We start from the raw sequence: 9,829 nt of genomic DNA, 5'->3' as shown, positions 1-9,829 counted from the left end.
GAGCTAGGACCTCTGCCTGCCACCCCCACCCCGGGCCTCTAGAGATGTGAGATGCACACAGGACTCTGGGTGGGGCCTTCAGGCTCCCTACTTCCTCCTTCCAGCCCCAGATCCACTCAGATTCCCAGAGATGGGCTCCAGCCAGGGAGGGCGGGGCTCTTTCTGGACCCTCAGGAGTCACGGGGTGCCGAGGCAGAGACGGAGCTGTGTGGCAGGGAGTGGATCTTCACCCATCGCCGTGCCTCCAGCTGACTCAAACGGACCATGTCCCAGCACCTGCTTCTCCGGCTTGTGATCCTTGGTAAGCTCAGGGGACCGGGCATGGCTGCAAAGGGCCTGGGTCATAGCCTCTGGGGAGCTGGAAAGCAGGACTCCAGGGGTCCACCAGGGGAGTAGGGTGTCAGAGGAGGACACCAGAAGAAGATGGGAGTGAGGTGTCGGGAGGGGCAGGAGGAATAGCCTATGAGAAGAGGGGGAATGGAGGTCTGGGTGCTGTCGGGGGATGGAGTACTTGCAAAGTTTGTGGGGAGGGAGCCAGGGAGGGCACATCATCGTAACTGTAGGTCTCCAGCCTCTTCCTGCCTCCATCTCTCCAGCCATCAGCCCCATCCCGGGAGCCTTCCAGGACTCAGGTAAGGCAGTACGACTGGGGGAACATCACCAGCAGAGGCAGAAAAGATAGGACGGGTAGCCTGGGTGCTGGCAGGGTGGCTGAGAGAGCAAGGAATTGGGGAAGAAGAAAGCAGGAAGGTGGGAGCTGGGCATTGTCAAGAGCTGGAGGTCACCAGTATTTTGCTCTCTTTGCCCCTCTGACTCCCAGCTCTCAGTCCTACTCAAGAAGAACCTGAAGATCTGGGTAAGGAATGGGGGTGGGGAGGAACCTCAGATCTTAAAGGAAGTTAAGGTTGGCTAGGCAATGAGGTTAGAGAGCATCACCAACTCAGTGGACATGAATCTGAGCAAACTCTGGGAGATAATGGAGGACAGGGGAGCCTGGAGTGCTGCAATCCATAGGGTCGCAAAGAATCAGACAGGACTTAAGAGACTGAACAACAACGAAAGGTGATAGAGAGGTGGAAGTGATCAGAAACTTAGAAGTGCAGAACTTCTGGGGTTTTTTTTCTGCGAGGGACAGGGGACAAACTTAGGGGAGTGGGCGATGGGGCTTTGTCCTGAGTTACCTGGGCCTCCGGCGTGGGGGACAGGGGCGGGCGATGATCTCCACCCTACCCCCTCGCAGACTGCGGTCGCCCCGAGCCCTCTGCCCGAATCGTGGGGGGCTCAGACTCTCAGCCGGGCACCTGGCCGTGGCAGGTGAGCCTGCATCATGGCGGGGGCCACATCTGCGGGGGCTCCCTCATCGCCCCTTCCTGGGTCCTCTCGGCTGCTCACTGTTTCGTGACGTGAGTATTCGCGCACGTCCAGTCCCTCTCCTTCAAAAAGCCGAGCCTGACCAGCAGCTGAACCCCGCGGACTCAAGGTTAACTTGAAGTTCGGCCGCCCCTGCCTCCCCACCCTCCTGAAGCGAAGTGCTCTGAGGGGTATCTGGGTTCTGAGTATCTGGCAAGGCAGCCAGCGGACTCGCCAACTATCCCCACCAGCTATCCGAGTCTGAATTCCATCTTTCCAGTTACCCGCCCCAACACCTCCAAACCGCATTCGCTCCTCCCCCTTTTAGGAAGTTAGCTCAACCCCGATCGCCCCAGCCCTAAATCTAGATGGGACGTCAGCCCTCCCGGGGTGGCTGACCCCACCTTTTCCTTGACTCCGAGCCCCCATCCCCACGAGGGTCTGCCCGCTCCCTCGGGTCCACCTGACCCCCTTCCCGCCACGGCGCAGGAACGGGACCTTGGAGCCCGCGGCCGAGTGGTCGGTGGTGCTGGGCGTGCACTCGCAGGACGGGCCCCTGGACGGCGCGCACGTCCGCGCGGTGGCCGCCATCCTGGTGCCGGACAACTACAGCAGCGTGGAACGGGGCGCCGACGTGGCCCTGCTGCGCCTGGCCTCCCCCGCCAGGCTGGGCCCCTCCGTGCGGCCCGTCTGCCTGCCCCGCTCCTCGCACCGCTTTGCTCACGGCACCGCCTGCTGGGCCACCGGCTGGGGGGACGTCCAGGAGGAGGGTGAGTGGAAAAGGGGGGGTGTCTCGGGAGGTGGGTGATTGGGGGTGGAGCCTACCAGGTGGGTCCCTCCCCTTGATGGGGCCATTTCTGCGATGACGATGTCGGAAGAAGAGCAGAGAAGGGCGGGAGGGGACATTGATTTTGGATATGGTGGGTTTAAATGCCATGGCGCAAGGAGACAGCGATGTCCTGGAGGCAGTCGGCGGGGACCTAGCCATTATTGTTGCTCAGACGCTTAGTCGTGTCCAACTCTTTGGGACCCCGTGGACTGCAGCACGACAGGCTTCCCTGTCCTTCACCAACTCCCGGAGTTTGCTCAGACTCATGTGCATTGAGTCGTGCCATGGCGCATGGGGACAGACATGTCCAGGAGAGCCCCGGAGGGAACCAGGCTAAGCCCTGGGGAAGAGGGGGCTGCATCCCTGCCTCACTGCTTTCTTCTCTGGTTCTGCCCACAGACCCCCTGCCTCTCCCCTGGGTGCTACAAGAAGTGGAGCTCAGGTTGCTGGGAGAGGCTGCCTGTCAGTGTCTCTACAGCCGGCCTGGCCCCTTCAATCTGACGTTCCAGCTACTGCCGGGGATGCTCTGTGCCGGCTACCCGGAAGGCCGCAGGGACACCTGCCAGGTGAGGGGAGGTGCCTGCACCTGTCTGCAGGACCAGGCAGAGCCCTAACCCATAGGAAGCAGCATGAGGAATAGCCTACTCCTCCCTCTCTCATACGTCTGAACCTCATCCTCAAAAAGAGGGCAGGCTTGCCAGCGGGTGGGATCGATGTGAGGAATACAAATGGACGGAACTTGGGGCTCAACAAATGGACACTCTTATTGATGGGCAGTATAGTGCAGTGGATGTCCAGTTAGAAGCTTAGCACCATTGCTTATGAGCTGTATGGCCTTGACCAAGTTATTTAACCTCTCTGTGCAGACGTTCTCATCAGAAAGATGGGGATGATAACGTTACCTACTTCGTCAGGAGGTTATGATGATTAAATAAATTTGTACATGTAAAAAGTATTTTGGGGATCCCTGGTGGCTCAGTGGTAAAGAATTTGCTTGCAGTGCAGGAGACTGCCTGCAATAGGACACACTGATTCGATCCCTGGGTCAGAAAGATCCCTTGGAGAAGGAAATGGCAAGCCACTCCAGTATTCTTGTCTGGGAAATCCCATGGACAGAGGAGTCTGGAGGACTATAGCCCATGGGATCTTTAGAGCTGGACCCCACTTAGCAACTAAACCACCACCGAAAAGGATTTAGAACAAGGTCTGGTCCTTGTGCATGCGTGCTAAGTCGCTTTAGTCATGTCTGACTCTTTGCACCCCTATGGACAGTAGCCAGCCAGGCTTCTCTGTCCAAGGGGTTCTCCAGGCAATTATCCCATACCGTAGCCTAGGGCACAGCACCTGTTACTTAGTAGATACTCAACAAATAGTTCTTTTTAAAAGTGAATTAATCCTTCACAAAAGGGAGTTTTCTGGATAAGGGGCTAAAGGCCAAAACATGCTATATTTTAACCATTTTCCCCAGAAATGCCCCTCAAATGGCACACATTTTTGAGGGCACTCAAACATGCATGGTGGTGATGGGAATTCAGGCTTGATGATTTTCAGGGCCTCTCCCAATTATGCAAAAAGGGGTTTCATGGTATAATGGTGAGCACTCTGGACTCTGAATCCAGTGATCCAAGTTCACGTCCCGGTGGGACCTTTCTGTTCGGGCTTCCCTGGTAACTCAGCTGGTAAAGAATCCACCTGTAATGCAGGAGAACCCGGTTCAATCCTGGGTCAGGAATTCCCCTGGAGAAGGGATAGGTTACCCACTCCAATATTCTTGGGCTTCCCTAGTGGCTCAGTCAGTAAAGAATCTGCCTGCAATGTGGGATCCCTGGGTTGGGAAGATTGCCTAGAGGAAGGCATGGCAATCCACTCCAGTATTCTTGCCTAGAGAATTCCATGGACAGAGAAGTCTGGCGGGCTACAGTCCATGGGGTTGCAAAGAGTCAGCATAAGTGGGCTACTAAGCACGGCACAGAAGCCAATTATGAAGTTCCAGGGCCTATGGACATAATCCCTGCCTCTTGAACAGGGTTGCCAACAACTCAACTTCCTCTAGACCAGTGCTGCTGTTCAATAAAACTTATGATGATAGAAATGTTTTTCTATCTGTACTGTCCAGCATTATAGTCACTAGCCACACTAGCTATTGAACATTTCAAAAAATTTATTTATTTTTAATTGAAAGATAGTTGCTTTACAATATTGTCTTGGTTTCTCCCATACATTATTGAACGTTTGAAAGGTGGCTAGTGTGATTGAGGAACTGAATTTTTAATTTTATTAAATGTTAATTTATTCAAATAGCCACAGGGACTAACACATGTATCATATTGGACAGTACAGATCTGGATAATTCTGAGCTTTCTTTGTATCCCTCCTCAGGTCACAGAGATGCCTGACCTGGAGTATAGTCATATCTTAGGGACAATGCTCCAGCAGTAAATGGTCCCAGAACCCTTGTTTTAATGTCTGTTTCTTGTAGTTCTTCCTCCTTACTTACCTACAAATCATCCTTTCTAACAGCCTCTTCCTCCTGAATGCTGACATCTCTGATTTACTTTTTTTTTTTTTTGGCTGCGCGAGTTCTTAGTTCACTTGGGATCTTCAATCTAGTTCCCTGTCCAGGGATTGAACCTGGGTCCCCTGCATTGGGAGCAAGGACTCTTAGTCACTGGACTGCCAGGGAAGTGCCTGATTTCCTTTAACAGTTTAACAAGGAATTCTAACAGCTTAGAAACCAAAGACAGGCTTTAACTATTTATTGAGGAATCATTTGTCTCTGAATGAGACCGGCAGGCTTCTCAGGCATAGCCTTTACTGCATTAGCTTGGTGCTCTTGGCTTTGGTTCCTCATCAGCCTTTCTGTTCTACAAGGCTTTCCCCTGCTTAGAGCTGTAGGGATCACAGAGGACAAGGCTCAGTCAATGTAGGTTTCCAGGAGAAGGTGGCTGTGTGTAGGACCAAAAAGAAGAGGTGTAGAACCTTTGTGAGGTGGTCCAGGATAAGCTGGTAGGTCCCTGGGCTGATCCAGTGACACTGAGTCATCTGTCATCAGGGAGACTCTGGGGGACCCCTGGTCTGCGAGGAAGGTGGCCGATGGTTCCAGGCAGGAATCACCAGCTTTGGCTTTGGCTGTGGACGGAGGAACCGCCCCGGAGTCTTCACTGCTGTGGCTCCCTATGAGGCATGGATAAGGGAACAGGTGTCAGGCTCAGAGCCTGGGCCTGCCTTCCCCACCCAGCCCCCGGAGGCCCAGTCAGGCCTTCCCGAGCCCATGAATGAGAACTGCACCATCGCCCTGCCAGGTGAGGAAGGCAGGACCCCTAGATGTCAGCTGGATCTGGGAGATTTGAGTTCAGGTGGAAACTGCCTGGGGTTCAGGAGGTCCTCTGACTCAGGCCTCTCACCCCCCAGAGTGTGGGAAAGCCCGGAGGCCAGGGGCCTGGCCCTGGGAAGCCCAGGTGATGGTCCCAGGATCCAGACCCTGCTATGGGGCACTGGTGTCTGAAAGCTGGGTCTTGGCACCTGCCAGTTGCTTTCCAGGGTGAGTGAAAACCCAGTCTTGGGCAGATTCTTGCTCAGTCTTAGACACTATCTAACTGGCCCCAGCCATTCCCTTGGGTAGGATAGGGGTAGGGGTGTGGGGTCCTATTGGCGGTGTATGATCCAGCTCAAAAATCGGGGTCCTAGTCTCTCTGGGGCAAATAAAGGGGCAATAAAAATTCGACCCAAGATTGGGCGGAGGGGTGGGGGAGGGAGGCCGAGTGCACAGTTCTCAGGTCAGGGATGCAGAATCTTGCCTGGAGACCCAGACTCTAAGCCAAGGGTGGAGGTTTAGAGCTGAGCTTGCAGGATCCAGCCCATGTCCCCAGTCTCCCCATCCCGCAGTCACATCAGCTCAGACCGCCCGCCCAGCGACCTGGACTACTGGCGCGTGCAACTGCCCTCGCGCCCGCGCGCGGAGCAGGTGGCGCGCCTCGTGCCGCACGAGAACGCCTCGTGGGACGATGCCTCGAACCTGGCGCTGCTGCAGCTGCGCGCGCCCGTGAACCTGAGCGCGGCCCCGCGGCCAGTGTGTCTACCCCACCCAGAACACTATTTCCTGCCAGGGAGCCGCTGCCGCCTGGCTCGCTGGGGCCGCGGGGGTGAGCTGGGGCTCGGCTCGGGCCGGGCGGGGCGGACCCGGGACCGGACGCGGCGGGAGCGCTGGCTCCCTCCCTTTCTCTCGCAGAACCCGCGCCCGGAGCCAGCTCGCTGCTTGAGGCGGAGCTGTTGGGTGCCTGGTGGTGTCACTGCCTGTATGGCCGCCAGGGGGCGTCAGTGCCGCCGCCGGGAGAGCCGCCTCAGGCGCTCTGCCCTGCCTACCAGGAGGAGGAGGTGGAGGGGAGCTGCTGGGTGAGCGGCGGGGGCGGGGTCTAAGAGTTGGAGTAAGACGGAGGGGTGGGCTATGGGCGGGGCCTTGGAGGGGCGGTGAACCGGGAGCCGCGCTCTGGGGGTGGAGACGGGGTTAAGGAAGGGCTAGGACGCGCTGGGGGCGGAGCCTGGTCCTGGAAGCCTTCTGGGGAGCGGCCAAGACCCGCCAAGACGGCGGGACTTTTAAACTCTTGGGTTTAAAGAGAATCCTAAAGTGAGGGCAGCCTTCTTACTCAGATTAGTGTTGGAGCCTGGCTTGGAGATAGGTGGGATTTCTTATGTCCGAATACGGGACAGTTTCGAGTCCAGGGAAGCTCCAGGACTTTTGATGTCCCCTCATCAACTGACACGCGCATAAAGGCTGTTAACACATACACCCTCTTGCCGCAGAACTACTCTCATTGGAGCCTGCTGTGCCGGGAAGAGGGGACCTGGTTCCTGGCTGGAATCAGAGACTTCCCCAGTGACTGCCTGCGTCCCAGAGTTTTCTACCCGCTGCAGACCCACGGTCCATGGATCAGCCATGTGACTCGGGGGGCCTACCTGGAGGACCAGCTGGCCTGGGACTGGGGCCCTGAGGGAGAAGAGACTGAGGCACAAACTTGTCCCCCTCACACAGAGAATGGTGGTGAGGAGGGGCCTTTAGGGCTTCGGGGCTCCTGGGAGTGCTTAGATCCATGGTAGGGGCTTTGAGGGTCGGCTGTGGGGTCCCCACTGAGGGGGTCATCTCCTCTCCCTAGCCTGTGGCCTGCGGCCAGAGCCAGCTCTGATGGGGGTCCTGTGGCCCTGGCTGGCAGAGGTGCATGTCGCTGGAGAGCGCGTCTGTGCTGGCATCCTCGTGGCCCCAGGCTGGGTTCTGGCAGCCACTCACTGTGTCCTCAGGTGGGTGTTACCCGTCTTCCTGGCAAGAGGGAGACATTGGGAGAGGGGCCAAAGGACAGTATCAGGCTGTTCTCCGTTTAGGGCTTTTATTGCACCAGGAAATTGTTCGAAGTGTTTTGAGACAGAAGAGAGATTTCAAAGGAGGACTAATGAAGGAGTTAGTGGAGTGACCCTGGACATTTGTTCCACCCCTTCACCTGGGCTGGGCTTCCCTGGTGGCTCAGAGGTTAAAGCGTCTGCCTGCAATGCGAGAGACCTGGGTTTGATCCCTAGGTCGGGAAGATCCCCTGGAGAAGGAAATGGCAACCCACTCCAGTATTCTTCTTGCCTGGAGAATCCCATGGACGGAGGAGCCTGGTGGGCTACAGTCCACGGGGTCACAAAGAGTTGGACACGACTGAGCGACTTCACTTTTTTCCCCTGGGCTGGGAAGGATTTATCAGCAATGAGGGGATCAGGAAGTGACCCTGGACATTGTTTCTGCAGGCCAGGCTCTACAACGGTGCCTTATATTGAAGTGTACCTGGGCCGGGCGGGGGCCAGCCCTCTCCCCCAGAGCCACCAGGTGTCCCGGTTGGTCATCAGCATCCGCTTGCCCCGGCACCTGGGGCTGCGGCCCCCCCTGGCCCTCCTGGAGCTGAGCTCCCGAGTGGAGCCCTCCCCATCAGCCTTGCCCATCTGCCTTCACCCAGGGGGTACCCCCCTGGGGGCCAGTTGCTGGGTACTGGGCTGGAAGGACCCCCAAGACAGAGGTGAGAGCCCTGGGTCCTGGGGACGAGAAGGGACAGGATGTCACAATGCCTGGGACAACCTTCCTTCCTGTCTCTAGTCCCTGTGGCTGCTGCTGTCTCCATCTTGACGCCACGACTCTGTCACTGCCTCTATCAAGGCCTTCTGCCTCCTGGGACTCTATGTGTCCTGTATGCAGAGGGGCAAGAGGACAGGTGTGAGGTACGGGGCCTGGGTATCCTGGCCCGGTCAGGTCAGAGGCTGTGCTGGGCAGCCGGATGCCAGGGAGAGAGCAGGGTGGGGATTCGTAGGTGCTGGGTTTCAGATCGGAAGAGGCAGTGCTTTTTGACTGGACCTTGGGAGAGACCAGGGGCCAAGATGCCTGAGGATGGAGAGGAACAGTAGTTTGTGACTGGGTCCTAGGAGGCGCAGGGGACCGGAAGGAAGAGTAAGGGCCCCTGTTGGTCTTGGCCCTGTTGCTGCAGGTGACCTCAGCACCTCCGCTCCTGTGCCAGACTGAGGGCGGCTCCTGGGTCCTCGTGGGCATGGCTGTTCGAGGCAGCCGGGAGCTGTTTGCTGCCACTGGCCCTGAAGAGGCCTGGATCTCCCAGACTGTGGGGGAGGCACCTTTCCTGCCCCCCAGCGGCTTCCCCCACTGGCTCACTGAAGGCAGTGACCTCTGTCCCCCCGACATGGCCAGGGCCTCAGGTTCCCCGCGGGCTGCTCTTTTCCTGCTGCTTCTGACCCCCCTGATCCAGGGCTGAGGGCTGACCCCTCCCGGCCCGGGGCCCTGGGCTACCTCCCCTTCACCTCCCCACCCGCTTCCACCCTCCACTTCCCGCCCAGTGAGGCTGGAATGTAGCCCAACTGGCTCCCCTTCCCTTACCCAGAACCTCTGGAGCGCTCCACCCACCTAGACTGCAGCGGCTTCGGTTAATTGGGCCTCAGTGCCCAGCTATTTCGGGCTCTGGCATTCTTGAGGGCAGCGGGAGCCAGCGGACAATAAACATGTAAACACAGACACGTGGCCTTGTGGCACGGCTGGAGGCAGGCTGAGGGGGCCAAGGGGGGGCCCCAGGGCTGGGCCTCTCCCTCCTGGGCCTCTGAGTCAGGCTGTGGGCAACCAGGAAATGTGTCTCCGATAAGGTGGCAGCTGTCCCTCATTCCTGCCCCAGGGCGGGGGAGGTTGCGTGGCCAGCTGGGTGTGTGTCACGTCCCCAGTGGAATCAGCGTCCCCGACACCTGCTGGCCACCTCAGCCTTGGCCTTGCCGCCCCTCCCCCTCGAGAGCAAGAAGGACTGAGGGTGAGGGTCAGCGGGAGAGTCCGGGGGTCTGGGAGTCCAGGGTCTGTCTGTCATATTCTGCACCCACAGGGAGCCTCCCCCATATACACACCCTGATGAATGGTGTCCCAGAGTGTATGCCTCTGGAGTCCTCGTGCACACACCACGCTTGTACCCTTCAAGGGCCCACCACGTCCTGCCCAAAGCCCCCAGGGTCTGGACCCCATCATGAGTCCCTCATCTGTACATCTCACAGCCTCTTCCCATAACTAACCAGTGTGTGTGTGTGTGTGTGTGTGTGTCTGTGTGTGTTAGTCGCTCAGTCGTATCTGACTCTGCCACCCCA

At 57.8% G+C, this 9,829-nt stretch overlaps 1 protein-coding gene across 1 annotated transcript; it reads left to right on the top strand.

Moving 5' to 3' along the window:
- The first annotated feature begins 264 nt into the window (after positions 1-264).
- Positions 265-9,829, top strand: PRSS36 (serine protease 36). The gene is made up of 14 exons (XM_043915536.1): positions 265-301; positions 597-632; positions 1,241-1,403; positions 1,789-2,120; positions 2,579-2,745; positions 5,232-5,481; positions 5,591-5,720; positions 6,065-6,321; positions 6,408-6,571; positions 6,980-7,217; positions 7,330-7,471; positions 7,958-8,223; positions 8,301-8,422; positions 8,686-9,829. Exons 1-14 carry the CDS (start codon positions 265-267, stop codon positions 8,962-8,964), a joined length of 2,583 nt encoding a protein of 860 aa, XP_043771471.1. The 3' UTR covers positions 8,965-9,829.

The sequence above is a fragment of the Cervus elaphus genome, chromosome 10 (genome assembly GCF_910594005.1).
Source record: "Cervus elaphus chromosome 10, mCerEla1.1, whole genome shotgun sequence".
NCBI lineage: Eukaryota > Metazoa > Chordata > Mammalia > Artiodactyla > Cervidae > Cervus > Cervus elaphus.
The sequence above is the reverse complement of the archived record's forward strand: the minus strand, read 5'-3'. Positions and strand labels throughout refer to the sequence as shown.

Excerpts from the sequence above, each read along its gene's own strand:
- PRSS36 (XM_043915536.1), top strand. The coding sequence starts at position 265 with ATGTCCCAGCACCTGCTTCTCCGGCTTGTGATCCTTG. Across the intron at positions 5,482-5,590 it reads CTGCACCATCGCCCTGCCAG|AGTGTGGGAAAGCCCGGAGG; the intron begins GTGAGGAAGGCA and ends CTCACCCCCCAG. Across the intron at positions 6,322-6,407 it reads GGCTCGCTGGGGCCGCGGGG|AACCCGCGCCCGGAGCCAGC; the intron begins GTGAGCTGGGGC and ends TTTCTCTCGCAG.